An 18,305-nucleotide genomic window follows, 5' to 3' on the forward strand; every position below is an offset into this window, starting at 1 on the left:
CCTCCTTCTTAAAAAATGCTATGACTTTTTAGATCCTTATTTCTCATGTAGCTCCACTCCCATGCTTTCAAGGAGTTCAAGTTAGATTTTACCAAGTATGTGTGAAAGGAACTCTACAGAATTCTGAATTAGGTTCAAGGGGAACCTTAGAACAATCAAAGAAAAGTTGACATGGGTGTATCTCCCACTGCTTCCTCATCCCAATGAATAAGATGGTGTGCCACTTATCTTTTTAATAGTTCAAATTAGAGCTAACTGACTCTCTCCCCCTAGTGAAATTCTCTTCCCTTTCTAAAAGAGCCACTCTTTTAAACAGATACTCTGGCCAATCCATATTAATACTGAACTGTTGAACATGACTATATATGGTCATCATAAAATCTGAAGCCTTGATGAGACAACAGAGGCAGAAAACTGATATTAGTCTAAGATGCAAGTGGCTTATTCTAAGGAACCAACTACAGTTACTCATAATACTATTATTATCCTTTTACACGTTTAGGGGAAACTTTAATATGAGTTGCTTATTTAAAGATGTTTACAAAAATAATGTGAGCCTGATGATTGACAGATGACATCTGATATAAAAATAATTGTTTTCCATTAGGTTATTAAATTAAATAGCGTTCCTTATTTCTAAAACTCTTTAAATTTTCAAGATAAAAATTCATTCCTGTGGAATTTCTCTGGAATATGAGACATTTCCTTACCACTGAAAACAGCTTAGAGATTTGTACTATCTATGTTAAGAATAAAAAAGGAGAATAAGCTTTCCAATGTCCCCCTGAACTGCTTCTTCACCTCCTAATAGTCAACAGATCATTTTTCTTATTAGTAGAGTGAAATGTACACCACAGAACACAGAAAAGCACCTTGTAATCCTTAAAATGCTTTATAAATGTGAGTTATTGTGCAGAAATGTAGTACAGGCCTATCACAACAAAGTATACTCTCTGTCCCTATAGTCTACTTGAAGTTTCACAGAAATAAAAATATCCCTGGCTATTTTATGCCATAAATTAATAAATGCCAAGATATATAACCATCTTATCTCCTTAATGTTAGTGAAGTAACTCCCTATTCACTATACCAACTTCATTACTTTTTTAAAAAATGGAATGCTTTCTAAACTGTATTCATTGAGGCACCGTATTGAAGTTGGCTGAATAATATTACTGAATCTGATGTTAGAGCTGAGAATACATAACATTTTTAAAGAAAACCCTTCCTTCTATTTGCTTGCTTCCTTCCTCCCTCCCCCCTCCCCTCCCTCCTCCCTCCTCCCTCCCATCCTTCCTCCCCCCTCCCTCCCTCCTTCTCTCCCTCCCTCCCTCTCCCTTCCTTCCTTCCTTCCTTCCTTCCTTCCTTCCTTCCTTCCTTCCTTCCTTCCTTCCTTCCTTCCTTCCTTCCTTCCTTCCTTCCTACCTACCTACCTACCTACCTTCCTTCCTTCCCAGAACCACTGGGAAATCTGAATATGAATCCAGAATCTATCAATGAAATTCTATTCAGCTAAATCTGATTTTAAAAAATTCACATCTCCCTATAACATTTATGGTCCAGCTGGGCCTGGGATGGTAGGGGAGTACAAGAACATTGGAAAAGGAGTCTTATGGGGAAATTTTATAGCTGTACATGAGCGAACCTATGTTTCCACAAAAAAGGAGGGAGCAGTTTTGTAAGGGCACCTGCGTTGGACAAGTCAAATGAAGGACTTCAGGCTGACAAGCCCTGGGATTCTGATTGCATTGATTTTCCTGGAGCACTCTTTAAGGAACTTTCTGTGATTACAATGGGACAGTGCATTAGAAGCCCTCTAGAGTCTCTTCTCACTGTAAGATTCTAGTCACCACAAGTCATCTCTCTATGTCTATAATATATATGCATATAAAATATATACATGTGTATTTATCTTAGCCTCTTTATACATATAATCATATGTATGTGTATATAAATATAATACAAATATGTGCACGTGTTTATGTATTCACATATGACTGTACATATTTTATATATATATGTACATATATATAGGTATGATATAAATATACTTCTATATGTGTAATGCATATATAGTACAAATAGATGCCTACATGTGTATATGTATGATTTATGGGCATATATGTATATAATTTATAAATATATGTATACATACAAGCCTATATCATATAAATTCATACATATGGCAAATAGTTGGTTGTTGTCCTTCGTTCTCGACAAGAAACAAAATGACATGACTATGCTGGAGTCAAGGTATGGAGTAACTGTGGCTGATCAGACTAAGGCAAGCTGGGAAGGCTCTATCATGGGTCGAGCACAAATAATTAGCTGATCTTGAATCTTCATCAAAGTTCCCTCACTTCTGAAAACAGTAATGTCAAAAATAAAATACATTTGGGAGGTAAATAGAAATAATTTTGGATTAGAGACAATAGAGTCGAGACAAAAGAATGTTCGATTCAGGATTCGGGCTCGGAAACCAGTTCTGCTGCTCTGCTCTTTACAACCTAGGTTGCCTTCCTTTCTCTGGGTCTCAGTTTTCCCCATTTGTCAATTGAAGCAATTTGATAAGATGATCTCAAAAACCCTTTCTTATTTTTAAATTCCATGCTCTACTCCTTTTGGTTACTGGCCTTTTTGTTAGTAAGAACAATTAAGAATTGACCATAGGGGCAGCTAGGCGGCACAGTGAATAGAGCACCGGCCCTGGAGTCAGGAGGACCTGAGTTCAAATCCAGCCTCAGACACTTGACACTTAATAACTGTGTGACCCTGGGCAAGTCACTTAACGCCAATTGCCTCACACCAAAAAATAAAAAAGAATAAAAAAAGGATTGACCATAAATAATAGGTTGGTGTTCATTATATCTTGCCTGTCCTAAGCTGTAGTTTTCTGGACAACAGGAATGTAACCTTTCTGTCTTTTCTGAGTTTGTAGCCCATAGCCAAGGAATTTCAGAGGGTAATTTCACTCACTTCCACTATTGTACAAATGACTCCTGAATCTTTATCTTCAGCCTTGACCCATCATGGAGAGAAGTGGCATCAATTGAGTGTTAGATTTGAAGACAGGAAGACAGGAATTCTTCCTCAAGACACTTAACTAGCAATGTGACACCCCCAGCCTCAGTTTCCTCATTTGTAAAATGAAGATACCAGCACCTAACTCACATGGCTGTTGTGAGGATTGAATGAGATAATATACATGAAATTATTTGCAAACCTTAAAATCCTATATAGATATTAGTGATTGTTATCATTTCTAGCTATCTAGAGAACATCTCATTTGGATGTCCTACTAACATTCTTCAGTTTCAGTGTTTCCAAAACCAAGCTTATCATCTTTCTCCACAAATGCCCTGTATGACTTTTTTTTTTTTTGCGGGGCAATGGGGGTTAAGTGACTTGCCCAGGGTCACACAGCTAGTAAGTGTGAAATGTCTGAGGCTGGATTTGAACTCAGGTACTCCTGAATCCAGGGCCGGTGCTTTATCCACTGCGCCACCTAGCTGCCCCTGACTTCATTATTTTTATCTGCTGTACCACGATCCATTCAGACTTCTGTGTTTTCAGCCTTGGGATGATGTCCTATCAATTACAAGGCTGGTGAAACCCCACTCTATTCCCATTGTCACCACCCAAGTATAGACTGTTGTGATAATCAGACAGGCCTTCTCATCTTTCTTTCATCTTCCCATCAATCCATCTTTCATGCCATTGCTAGAACAATCTTTCTTAAGCATAGATTTAATCATTGCTTTTCTACTGAAAATCTTTCAGTGACTCCCTATTTCCTTCTGAGTAGAGCTCAAGCTTCTTTATCTAACCTTCAAGGCTCTCAATATCTGCCACACCCCTACCTTTTTAGCCTTGTAATAATAACTAACATTTGCATAGTACTTTCTGTGTTCCAGGCTGTGGTAAAGTGCTAAATGCTTTGCAATTATTTTCTCATTTGAGCCTCAAAACAACATTAGGAGGGGGCAGCTAGGTGGCGCAGTGGATAGGGCACCGGCCCTGGATTCAGGAGTTCCTGAGTTCAAATCCGGCCTCAGACACTTGACACTGGCTGTGTGACCCTGGGCAAGTCACTTAACCCCCATTGCCCTGCAAAAACAAAAAAAAACAAAAAAAACAAAAAAACCAACATTAGGAGGTAGGTGCTATAGTATCCCCACTTTAAAGATAAGGAAACCAAGGCAGGAATTGGTTAAGTGATTTCCCACAGTCATACAGCCAGTTAAGTATCAAGGCCAGATTTGAATTTAGCTCTTTCTTACTCTGCCATCGCCATACACCCTATCCTCTAATTAAAGTAGAATAGTCTTTGTTCCTAGAACATGTTCTATCCTATATCTCTCTGCCTCTGCAACTTTGCTCATGTTTTCTGTGCTAAGAAATTCCTCCTCCTCTTCCTCCTCTTTTTCCTCCTCCTCTTTACCTGTTGAATCTTCAACAGTTCTTTAAATTCCAACTTAAATATCATCTCTTTCAAGAATTTCTTCCCCCTTATATCTCCTTTCAAACTTAATTTTTTCCCTCCAAAATCACATTGGGCATTTTATTTTGTATCTCTACTGCACTCATCATCATTATCATGTATTGTAGTCAGCTACCTTTGTATCTTTTCCTTTTACTCTCTTCTAAGCCCCACAAGGGTTGTCACTCTCAGCTAACTAATGTTCCTCTCCAAGTGCCTATCAAAGAGTTCTGGATGATAGTCAGTGCTTAATAAATGGAGTGTTCTCAATCTTCAGTGATATGTCACCATCATGACACCTTATTTAGTGGAAATGCTTAAAAGCCAAATAGAAAAAAGAAGAAGAAGTCTTTGCAGACTATTGTTATACCTTCTAATATCCCCATGTTGTATTCTACAGCCATTCCTGGTACCTACTTCTGCAAAAGACTTATTGATGATTTTACACAAATGAATGAATGAATGAATGAATACAAATAGTTGGTGTTATACTGAACAAAATCTCAGGGAGTTCATTCATGGACTGTTAGTTAGAGAGCAAACATTCAGGTCCATGGGGGAAGGGGCACATATTACTCATGCCTTTGCTTGTGATTGCCTGTAGAACAATGCTACCATAGATTGTGGGAGGTGAATGTGAGCTTAGAGATCATGTAGCTCTAAATTCATCACTAGAGAGAGGAAGAAAACATATACAAATAAGTTCTATGCTAACAAGTGGTTCTGTTGTAAGCCTACCTTGTTATGTATAGGAAAATTAGTATAAAAGTAGTATAATCATTTAGAAACAAAACTCAATTATCTTCTTTAATCCCTGTAAGTGTGAATTACTATTTATATGCCTGTTTTCAATGAAATACTGACTTTTCTTCTATGGTTTAGTTGAATTCATGATATACATATAAGCAGAAGAAACTATTGATTTTTTTTCTATATGTAGTCATTCATAATCATGAACACCTGGCCATAGAGGGTTTATAAATGTGATTTTTCAAATGTCTTCCATTCTCCCTTTATAAGTCCCTGCCCAGGAAGGATCAGAATAAGAAGGAGATTGAGTCAGAAATGGTCCATAACCAGGACCAATAAATGCTGTTGATTGACTGTATAAAAGAGCAGTTGAAGTAATAAAATTCAGGCACACCAAGTTTCTTCTAGGTAGGAGCAGCTGCAAGTACTTTTGGCATCATGGAACAGAAAAAAAAACAAAAAAGAGAGGATTTACCTATTTTTGCATCATATTCTTAGGACTGTGTTCTATATTGTACTGTATGTGAAATCTAAACTTCTTATCATATGCAGGTCACTCTCCTCCTGTCAGTTTCAGTCTGTCTCTTTCTATAAAAGAAAAATATATTAATAATATATTATATAATATATAGTAATAAAGCCATAGTATTATATATACATACAAGTCTCTATGCATATGTGTATATGCACACAAACATACACACATGGGAAAGAATTCTGTAAGACAACTGGAATAAAGATTACCCCGCCATCTACTGTAGTTGGCTTTATATTTCTGTGAATACTTCTCAGGGCCACCCACATCTTATCCTTCATTGTTGTTTTGAGTTTGTTTTCTTAGTAGGATTAGTCGTAGAGTAAACTCTAGTCTTTCTGGCTCTCCAAAAAAATTCAGTTCTGAGTAAAGCGAAAATTAGACTCTTAAATCTGCACAGAAAGCTGTTTATCTTACAAATTTATTCTTTTTTATTGGGCCACACATATTCAAGATAGATAAAAGAGAAATAGATAACAGGCGATCACTTAGAGTGACATATAGCAAAACATAACTAGTACTCTTATTCTGTAAATTTCTCCAGAGTGCCTTGTTAGTGTTATCTATATATATATCCATAATGTTACCCCAGCACTTATTGAAACCTAAACTCCAAATACACCATTTATTATCTCTACTGTGGTTCCTGTTTGGCAATCTCCAAACCACTATTGCTCAGAGACAGTGGCCATCATTGCAGAAAACTTTTGGGAAGAATGTTCTACATACAAACTGTGGAAAATGAAGAGGCCATATGAATTGAAAAGTAAAAGTCAGCACCTGCCCACTTCTACCTTGAAAGCCAACATCCAGTACACTTAAGTCCTGCTAATAATTCAAAATGACAGTTATTGGCCTCCTAACTTAAACAGTCTATCTTAACTATATTCCAAGGAGGACACGTGCAGAATTTTAATCAGGTTCATATTTGTTTTAAGCCGACCCAGTGCTCCTAGCACAAAGAAAGCCGAATAACTCTGGCAGGACGGATTGATAATATTTGGTGGGAGAAAGAGGATAGACAGGGGTCTTATTCCAGATGTTCATTTCTAAGCTGTCAAGCTTGGCAATCAGCACAAGTCCATTGAAGTCTGTGCTAGTTAGGGAAATCTGCAAATTTTCCCCTTCAATTCAATGGGTATTTGTTAAAATACCTACTATGAGTAGAACTTTGAGTTGGGCACTGAGGAATGTACCAAGTTTAGAGAGTATATGATTCCTTCCCTTTTGAAGCTTTTCATTTGGCATGGGTAAGAAAGATACAAACACAGATACCCAAGATGTGAATTAGCATATTATAAATACATTAGAGAGGGGTAAGGAAACCCAGAGATTAGTGAAGACTTCCTCAAGGAGGTAGCATTTGAATCTGGCTTTAAAGAATATGCCTCTCCCACCTCTTCTAGTAGTTAGGCCATATTCTGGTGTACTTAGATATGTGGGGGCAGCTGGGTGGCGGAGTGGATAGAGTGCCGGACCTTCTTGAGTTCAAATCTGGCCTCAGACATTTACCAATCATAGGACCCTAGGCAAGTCACTTAACCTCATTTGCCTCAGTTTCCTCATCTATAAAATGGACTGGAGAAGGAAATGACAAACCATTTCAATATCTCTGCCAAGAAAACCCCAGATGGGGTTATGGAGTCAGACATGACTGAACAACAAAACAGATATGTCTCTATTGGGTGTGAATTAGTAAAGTTCTACCCATATAGGAAAACTAGGAACTAATCATGTGAACCCTTAAAGATATTGTTACTCAATTCTTCAGATGGCTGATACTTTGATAGTTTGATTGTTTTTAGTGGAGGATGGAAGGACAGCTGCAATGGAACTCATAACCAAACATTTCTGAGGAATATATAGCAACTCTTTTTATAAATGGTGGACATAATCTGTATGGGAAGGATTCTGGAGCAGTTTGAAACAAATTTCCAAGGAAAGCACACAACTGATGGTTTTAGTGGCACCTCAAGACCAAGACAATAGTGTCACACACAGAAGCAGGGGAGTACTGGAGTCAAACTGAATAAGCTCTGGATTGTGAAATTTTCAATGTGAGCAATGGCAGAAAATGGCAAACACTATATGGAATATCTAGACTTAAGAAATAATATAGTGTTAATAATGTAGATTAAACTTAATAGTGTACCTTGCATTTTTATTTTCCTGAAAGACAGTTGTTAAACATTTACCAGCATACTTTTGCATGAAAGTAAAAAATACTAATGGTATATTATGCTGTATTAAGAGAAACATGGCATCTGGAATACTAAAGGTGATAATTCCACTCTCCTCTGCCTTTGTCAGATCACATTTGGAGTCTTGTGTCCAGTTTTGAGTGCCATATTATAGGAAAAATACTAAAAACTAGAATGGGTCTAGAGAAGAACGACAAGCGATGGTAAGGTTGACTGGATGAAGAAACTGATAATAGGGACTCTAAAGGAGAAAAAAAAGTAGGGAGGGGGCAGGCATAACTGATTTTGTAGTATTTAAAAGGGCTACCAAACAGAAGTAGTAGGCTTATTGTGTTTAGACCCAGCTAGTAGAACTAGGAGCAATGACAAATTCTGAGGAAGTTACAGGGAGATAAATTTTGGCTCTATATAAGGAAAACATAAAACTTCCAAACATTTTCAGTGAGCCAGAAATGGAATGATCCCCTTCACTGGAGGTCTTGAAGTGGAGGCTGGATGATCACTTTCTGAGGATTTTGTAGAGGGCAATTGTTGGATGAGAAGACTTCTTGGGTCCTTCCCAACTCTGAGATGCTGCTGTTCTGCAACCCAAATGCTATTTACTTCACCAAAACTATTGTCCAAGAAATGCAGAAGCCTTGACAAACTTGTTATTCAGAATGCCACAGTTCCTGGGACCATGCACAAGAAGTTCATGCTTCTCAATCCAGGGAGAGGCAGCAGTAATAGAACAAGAAAACCATTCCCTCCTTCACTTCTCACTCGGCAAGACTTGGTCACTCATGCCAACAGCTAACCAATCTATCACCTTTTTCAAAACTGAAACCTCAGACCAATTCCCATGATGCTCTTCTATCCCCATCCTTATGCAGCCATGATCAAACATACAATATTGTGCTGGACACTATACACATACATTTTCTTTGATCCTGATGCTGCCCCCTAGGGGCTCACCTTCTTTGTCCTTCTGCTGCCAGGTAGAGAAAACAGCAAGGAAGGTCCAAATGAACCCAAACAAAATCCGTGCTCTTACCCTTCCTTTTCAGAGATGCTGCTGTGCTCATCTTGTCTTACTAATATTGCCTCCTTCGGCTGTTTGGTGTCAGACCTTGGGTGCTGCAATAACATATCCTCCAGCCACGAAATATTTTAACACTTTTATTTACTATTATGTCCCATAATTTCTGTGCAGAAGGCAGCAATATGTAAATTTTATTCCATTTTCTAATGGTTTGGGTTGCATAACAAATAACAGCAGGAGAAACAATTTGTATTGATACTTTGCAGGGGAAATGTTCAAGTCACTGCAAAAAGATTTAACTCTCTGAGCCTGTAAGTTTATGGGAGTTTTGCAGCTGAGTTTTTGCACATGACTTTGAATATGTCACTATATGTTTATCATCATCTAATTGTGGAACAGAATTTCCATACTTTCTGTCCTTCCATTCCAGAGATTGCGCTGGTGCGTGGATAGAAGACACTACAAGGGACAAATGATCAGTTTGGATAATTCTCTTTCCTGTCCCAAAATAGCTGTGTGGTTTGTTTTTTTTTTATCATGTTGGTGGGACTCAGCTGAGGCACATTTTTTTCATTTATTGCTTTATTTAATGCAAATGTGATTTCGATCATAAAGTGAACTATCCAGCTAGTTCATATTATAAATTAATCAGATTCAACAAAACACTAACATTTTAAACTTTTCAAAAAAAATATTTAATAGGAGCTAAGCAAAAGAAGAAATCAAACCAGCTGCTGACACAGCTGTTTCTTTTCTTGTATAATTCAGTTCAATATAAAGGTACCATATGCTGCTTAAAACGATGATAGGAAAGATGAAATAATTTAAGAGAATAACAAGAAAATACATGAATTGTCAGCATTCTGTCAGATTTAAAGAATGAAATAGACAGGTGTAGTATTGACATGTTTAACTTTGTGTTGTGTTAGCAGTTTTGGTGCGAACAACTTCTGACATGTGCTGAAGTGATGTGAGAACGTTTTTCCTCTGTTGCAGACATTGGTGAAGAGGCTGGGAGATCTGTCGGAGTCCAGCCACCAGCTCTACTGAGAGACAGGAGCCTTGGATCGGCGATGAAGGACTGCCCTTATTGTGGGAAAACTTTCCGAACATCCCACCATTTAAAGGTGCATCTGAGAATACATACAGGTGAGAAAACTGGGACAGATTGAGGGCAACCCAAGACACACTCAGGAGGAGGGGGGCTCTGCACATTCCTAACAGACCAGAACCACATGGTTGAATCACTGTCTCTGGCTCTGAAACCAGGCCCAGACTTTATATGGATGCACCCTATTGGTACCTGATTACCTGGTTTATTGCAGCTACCATTTAACACTTCTTTCTTATCCTAGCCAAAGACTGGGCCTGTTGCCTCTTTCAAACTTCCTAGCAGCCTTTTCCAGTTCATCTCTCCTTTGGTTTTATCCCAGCCTTCTCATCACTTTGCCTATTTTCCAGGTCTTCTTCTCCCCATTATCATCTACTAAGGTATTTCCACTAGGTGTTTGCAGAGTTCCCCTACCACCACCACCTTTTCACCCAAAACCATTTGGAATATGGATACCTCCATTTTCTTTGATATTTCCCTGACACTTTATATATTGGAGTTTGAAGCTGCTTCAGAGGATAGACAAATACACCATCTATTTTCAAAAATAATTGTGGCATATTTCCCAAGGAATCAATAAAGCAAAAGGCTGTTCAGAGATATTTAATGTCTATAAGCCTCATTTCTCATTATGTGGTGAAAGACTAGGCCACCTAATGGCCTTACCTGATTTATAAAAAGCCTACTGACGCCGAGAAGAATATACTTTTGGGGCATGCAGGGCTGTATTAGTCTTGCTTTGCATACTGGTTATGAGGCTGCTTCAGAGAAGGCTATTTATTCTGTATTTCTAAGTACCATGCCTCTCATCCCTAGTTCCCCTTCTCAGCTCTTGTCAAGTTGACTCGAGTGGTCAGTCAACTGGTTGCCTGTCCAGCATCTATGAAGCACTAGGTGTTTAACCCTACCCTAGACACCATGAAGGCTATAAGAGAAGAAGGTATTATTGTTTCCACTCTTGTGTTTTTCAGTATAGTTGGGAAAATAAGATTCATTTTCATGATAAAACAGCAGTGGACTAGTGTAGAGGTGAAGGGGAAAGGCACCTGAATTAAGAACCAGGAGACTTGGATTCAAGGCCAAACTTTATTACTTATCAGTTTGGGGCCTTTGCACAAATCGTTTTACCTTTGTGCACCTCAGTTGCCTTATCTTAAAAAATTATGATTTGCAAAATTTTTACCGGCTTTAAGAGTATAAGGAGAGAAAAACACATAGCCATATATGTATATGCAAGTCCCAGATCCCCACAAAGGGAGCAGATTCATCATTTCTGAAGTATGGACTGGGACCTAGAAAAGCAGTATCTAGAAAGCAGAAGTAAGACCAATGGGTGGAAGTCTTCAGATAGGCATATTTTAATTCCATATGAAGAATTTCTTAATAATTAGAGTTGTTCAACCATAAAAGGTACTGCGTTGTGAGGTAGCTAGGTCCCTGATCCTGAAATTCTTTCCTTGTCAGGGATATCATAGAGGGGACTCGTGTTTTAGGTAGAAATTGGATTGGTTGACTGCTGAGAGTCTTTACAACCTGGAAATTCTATGAATCTTTGATGCTGAGACAGTAACTACAACTAGAGGCCATATAAAGGAGAAATCCCAGCTGGTGAGAGTAAGAGGCCTGGAGATGCCTCCTTGTGACATCATGACTGTCCAGGCCATGTTTAGATTCATATTCTTCCCCATTTAATGATGAGACCTCTAATAGCTAAGGATCACTAGGCTACAATGTAATATGAAGGGAAAAGACAAACTATGACTTGGAGTTATTCACCATCACCAACATAAGCATATTGGGCTACATAAGAGCTACTTAGTTCATTGACTGTTTAAGGTTTAGAGTTCTGGTACCTCTTCCAGCAAGGTGAGTATACTGCTTCTGATGTATAAAATAGGCACTTTGGGATATGCCTTCACAGCCTGCGGGCCTAACACCTAGGACACTTATTTCTCTCATCACCTGAAATCCTGAGGTGGTGTCTCCCAGTCAGCTTCCTCCAAGTCAGCTAAGCTAAGTGTTTAGCTACCAGCTCATCTCTTATCCTGGCAGACTTAGAAATCATACTGACCAGGATCCCTGCCTTCATCCTGTCCAGTGAGGGGGGTAGTGGAAGCTGCTTGGTGTGATTTTAAAGGTTGAGAAGGATTACTCACCCAGAAGTCCACTGAGTCAGAGTTTAGGGCAGAGAGTGAGACAGTGGATCAGGGAAGCGCCCACTGACAAAGGCATTTCCAGAACCTTACAACATCATGAAGAAAAAAAGAGAGAAGGCATAGAAATGTCACCCACGCAAATACCATTTGCAGTATGCTGCATTTAAAAAGCATAATCGTCACCAGATAAAGATCAATTTTCTCTTTATCTAAGAACAAAGAAGTGGGAAAATGCTTACACTTGTGTATTTGAATAGAGCAAAAAGTGTTACATGTTATAAATAACCAAAATAAACATTCATTATAACAATGTAAAAGTGTAGATTACAATAGTAATTAAACATCAAAACCAGGTATTCCTTATTAAATGATTTAATAGTTGGATTCCAGTTATTAAAATCTACTGCCTGGGTTTGCTTCCTGATAGTGTCTATGAATCTCTTTGGGTCCATGCTTTATAGCACACACTTTTGGTCCAATATTTTTTAGGGGAAAAGTTTTCTGTAGTGCACTCTGTTGAGCACATTTTTCAGAGCCAACATGTAACAAAGAAGCCTCTGCTTTAATTGCCCAGGATAGGAGGTGGTACAGGCTCTGTATTCTTCCATCATACTCCATCTTTATTAGAAGTCTTGGTCGTATAACACTGACTGATAAAAACCACTTTTCTTTTTTTCTCCACTACATTAACTCAATTACTGCTCTTCTTTTCCCAACACCTGTTTATTAGAGAGGAGCTCAAGTAGTTTAACAGAAGTCAGGTTTCTCTGAACACCTGGGGGTCTTGGGAGCAGCCTGCAGGTAGCTGGAATTTGGTAGCACTATCCTAGGAGATAGATCTAATTCAAAGTGTCTCCTGGGACTGAAAACCTAAGGGACAGATGTGAATCCCCCAAGCTGGGCTGGCAACAGACACTGGCCCACCTCTGGCTACCATCAGAGAAGTCATTAGTCACTGCCAATTCGGAATGCACACTGTGATTTCACCCCTCTCTGTAACAATACCTTGGATGGCAATGGGACTCCTGGGAAAGTGTTTATAGATGTTGGGCATGCTCAGTTATTCCCCCAAAGCACAATGAAAAGCAGTAGTATCTGGACCCAATCAATGTAGGTTAGGAAAAGCCAAGTATCAATAAGTATTCAGTTATAACATGAAACTTGATGCAATAAAGCTGTGTCAACAGGGTATTCAGTATACCCTATACAATAATTAAGTTATCTAATACATTAAACTGGATTCCTTCCTCTCCCCCCCCCCACCTCCCTTGGTAATAATCTAATGTGTAGGAAATCACCCTCCCTCTTTGATAGTCACCAGGGGAATTGCTTAAGGTATGAAGACAATGATGCCTAGGACATGCATTTACCATATCAGAACAGCTAGGTACCTGGCATTCCCCTGGTAGCTTGAAGAAATGAATGCATTTCCCAATGCATCCCGCTCTCTACTAGGGAAGGCTTGGCTCCTGGTAGGGGGAACATTTAGGCACTGACTGCTGTATAGGCTCACTGTGATTTTCGGATTACGTGATAGCCCATGCTATATACCTAATGCACGCCCCAGTGTTTTAGGCACACCTTCGGCTTTGCACAGGAGCAGAAGTGGGGAACTGCTTTCACTAGCATGACCATCATAAAGAAAGATAGCAAAGAGCCCTGCCAGTGGCAACTCAGAGACATTCAAGTTCTCAGACTAATTAAAAATAAGTCCCATTTTCCCAATTTATGTGAGTATGTTTATTAATATGATTTCTCTGTGCTGTGCTCAATGTTCCACACTTCTCACTCTCCAACTCCACACTTGGAAACCTCTTTCAACTAACAGGGAAAAAAATGGAAAGTATACAATGTTTCAGGGATATGCCACTATGACCAGAGAAATGTGCCACCTTGGAGTGTGTCAACATGCAGTGTGTCTAGCCCTGCCCATGTGCCTTATGCCTCTGCATGGGTAAGGAGGAGTTCTGTGTTGGCAAGTACACACACAGGTGTGTGTATGTGTGTGTGGAGAGGGATAGGAAGGGGTGGGGATGAAGCTTATGTGAAGGGTTATTACCTCACAGTTAACAGTGCATTTGAGAACACACTTGACTTTATGTCATCCATATTCCATGAAAACTTTTCCCAGTAGAACCAAAGAAAGTAGGTGGAGTATTTTCTATGATTCTTTTCTTTAGCATTTTAAAGGAGTGGGAGAAGGTCAGTGACAGTCACCTAGCAGAGCACAACAGAGTTTGGGTCTCCATGATATCAAAGCAACTGGCTAAAAAAGTAAATGTCCTACCAAACAACCAGATGATCCATCTATTCTAAGTTCTGTTCTAGCACTAAATTAGGGATTCTTGCCTCCTTTTAAATCTTTATTTTTCTTTGGGCTACAAAGAAAGCTTTGAATAGTTGTCATTAATTATTCCTACAATTGGGCTTTTACCATTTTCCAATGAATTGATCAAATAGACTAGTCAGTCGGGGATAGTAGACACACAGCCAAAGCCAAATCATTACTGACTTTACTATATCCTAATGACCACAGGGGAAGGCAGGGCCAGCCCTATGTTCTTCCTCCACTCTGAACTGGTACATATTCATGAATGACAAGACAGAGCCACCCAAAGCATGGCCTGCCTCAGTTTCTCTACCCAGACAATGGGTTTAGTTGTTTTGGGCTTGGCCAGCTAACATATCATCAGCATTAATGGCTTAGCATTTGGTAAGTGCATTGAGTTTGTGCGATGAAAAGTGAGATATAATAACTCCCCGCCATCACCCATAATGATAAAAGTTCTTAGTGCAGTTAAAGATCCAACCTTTCATCTTCAAAGAGTTTCACAAACACCGACTAGTAAATAAATGTATGCGGAGATGAAAGTTTAGAAGGCCTAATTCAGGTGCCTTATGCCCTGTAGTAAACGTAGCTTATTTTTGACACTTTTATTATTAACTCCACTATGCAAGGTAACTATTCCAGTTTAGAATTGAGAGACACACATTGAATAAATTAATAAAATGAAGTGGGTCAAAATGAATGCAGTTTGCACATTGTATCCTTGGCATCAGCACAGTGCCTGGCACACAGTAAGCGTTTAATAAGTGCTTGTCGACATGACACATGCTGTTGTCCTCTGCGCAAGAACAGCCACCTTAGTAATGTAGCATAAAGGATGCCTGTGCCTCATGGTAGAGAGAATTTTTTTTTAATTTGAATTAAGCTTCTTTCATTTTTACATTTCTAAGATGAACTAAAAGCCTATTTTATTTCTCTGGAGTCCCCATCCTTAACACCACACACATGGCTTGCTCTTCCTGCCTTAATGACATCCCAAACTTTTGTGGAAAATAATTGATTGAATTTAAATTTCCTTAAAAGTTTAAGAGGTAATGTTACAGTATAAATTCCCTACCAAACACTAAGTAGGGAAATATCCATTAGTGAAATTAACTACAGTTTCTAGGTAGCTAACAATGTGCAGTATACAGTAGGGCATGGCTAATGAACACTGCAGTGGGTGATATTTCATTATACAAATTAATGCTCACATTTTAATGGGAAAGTCACATAATGAATCTCGGCTTCAGTGACAGCAATTAGAGACACAGATTGTCCCCTTCTGGACAAGGCACTGTTTAGCAATAAGCAGCTGTGTAAAAAGTCTTCAGGTTTACAACATATATATGCTTTGGGGGAATTAGTGTACAATTTATATTAATGTACTGAAGCTTCGCTGCAAAGGAAGAACCATATTTATCTCTCCTGGTATTAACTAAGTAAAGACATGTAGAAGGACTAAATAAATATCAGATATAGGGGGTGAATAAGTGAAGATATTTAATTATAGAACTTAAAAGTGAATGGGATTTTGCAGGATGGTTGAGTGACTTAAAAATAAGTCTCAAAGCTTTAGTTTAAAAAGCATGATTTAGAAAAGTCTTAGACAGAAAAATAATAACACCCACTTCTCCTACCCTTCTTTCCAGTTTTTTCAGATTAACATTGCTGATTCCATTTTGAATGCAGCCCTATAATATTTCTGCAGAACTGTGTGATGTTTCTTTTACTGTAGAAAGTAGAAAGCGAATGATCCAAATGATAAAAGATGTTACCATGTAAAAATAGACATAATGAACTAATTAAAGCACTCAGTCATATATTTCTAAAGAATTAGACAAGTTATCAATAATATTCCCATGATGAATATACATTTTATGTCACTGGAAAGTGAGTTTCACTATAAAATGGCTTCAATAATTTCATTTGTCCATTGGAATTATGAACCGATGACTCATGATTTTATCATGCTTCTTTTCCAACAATCCTCTTTTGCAGGACTGTTTCACTTTTGCCTTACATTTTAGTCCCTGAAGATATTCTGATAGGAAAAGTGTTGAAGGTTCCTATTACAAAATGAATTATCTCCTTCATAACCTTTCCTTTCATCCAGAGTGGGCAAGTAAACAGCAAACCTTAATAGTACTATTGTCTTTTCTCTAGTCTGTGACTCAAATGTTTTCCCCATTATATAAATATCTCTGCTCCCTGTCCCACTCTCTGCCCCCCCTTACCCCAAAATTACTTATAAAGTATTGGAGGTGATAAGAGAACTGATCCTTCTGGGAAGTTTAAGTCCTTTCTGGGGAAATCTGAAAATTTGGGAAAGCTGGACATGTTCCCACATCAACTTATATGACAACACAGGCTAATTTACAACTGAAGTGGTCCATCATTCAACTAGACAGTGATGCTGGCAGGGTGACCAAGGGTTACCTATTATGTGAGGTTGGACTGAGAATTCTTTTCCAAATCTCTGACCCAGTCAGTCCTTGCTTGAAATTGGGGGTGTGTCAATTCTACTTAGTTTCCCTTTGGCAAGACAGTCTGATGGTGCCACTGAAGTTTAAGGCCTGCTCAGGCTGGCCTAATAAATCTGTCTTCATGAGTACTTAAGCTAAATGGCACACTCAGATGCTAATATACTTCTTTTTAAAATTATGAAACACCCGTTGACTATAGGTGAATTCTAAAATTGTTTGTATCTGGTTAGAGGAAGAACAGATTGGAGGCTTTCTTGACCCAGACTTCAAAGGCTTACCAGTTTGTTGGAGAGGCCTTCTCAGCTGCTTCTTCAACCCCAGTTTGGCTAATGCTATGAAAAATGTATCTGAAGATTGATATTTTAAAACCTGCTCACTGGATCACTGTGGAGAGAATTTGGGGGAGAAAGTGACTCATTTGGAAAGATAACCTGGATATTTCTAGTAGAAAAGTAGCTCCTTGGGCATGTTAGGATTTGATCTTTGTGTTCCCTCCATCCTTAGATGGTCAAAAGCAGCCTAATCTTATAGATGGTGCACATTTCATTAATTTGGGGGTGTTATTTAGACTAAGAGTTCTTGATCTGGAGTCTAGACCTCATGTGGGTACATGGACAATTTTCAGTGGATCCATGAATTTGGAAGGGAAAAATATATGCTTATTTCAATATACTTGGTTTCCTTTGTAATACTAGGATTTTATTTTATGCATATAAAAACATTATTCTGAAAAGGGGTCTATAGGTTACACCACATTGCCAAAGAAGACCATTACAAAAAAAAAAAAGGTTAAGAGCCCATGGCTTAGTATATACCTATAACACTCTCAGGGTCAGCCAATTAAAGTAGGTGAGATATGTGACCAAAAAGTGTTAGGGTATATGAAAAATATTTTTATAAAGAATAAAAGTCAACAAATTCGAAACAAGTTCACAGACCCCAAATTAAGATAGTCCCATCTAAATTTGTGTGTATGTATTTGTATATGTGTGTGTGTGTGTGTGTGTGTGTGTGTGTGTGTGTGGTTGCCTCACTGGAATTCTACATTAGGCATAAGAAACCTGGACAAGAAAGTTTAGTAATTGAAATCCCCAAAAGACCTTTGTAAAAGAAGCAACAAGGTGAGGGAAAATATACTGGATCAGACACATAGATTATAGTCCCAGCTCTGCCATTAACTCACTGGGGGCTCCTTGGACATGGAAAAGGATCATAAGCCTAGAACTGCAAAGGACTTCA

General features: G+C 38.5%; 1 protein-coding gene across 13 annotated transcripts in view; it reads left to right on the top strand.

Annotated features, from left to right (window-relative positions):
* The window catches only part of ZNF536 (zinc finger protein 536), a 619,087-nt gene that overhangs the window by 369,097 nt on the left and 231,685 nt on the right, over positions 1-18,305 (top strand). For all 13 annotated transcript variants that reach the window (XM_043986055.1, XM_043986058.1, XM_043986053.1 and 10 more), the window contains one exon: positions 9,984-10,136. In XM_043986055.1, coding sequence (XP_043841990.1) covers positions 9,984-10,136 — 153 coding nt within the window. The remainder of the gene's footprint in view (positions 1-9,983; positions 10,137-18,305) is intronic.

Source organism: Dromiciops gliroides, chromosome 2 (genome assembly GCF_019393635.1).
Source record: "Dromiciops gliroides isolate mDroGli1 chromosome 2, mDroGli1.pri, whole genome shotgun sequence".
Classification (NCBI taxonomy): Eukaryota; Metazoa; Chordata; class Mammalia; order Microbiotheria; family Microbiotheriidae; genus Dromiciops; species Dromiciops gliroides.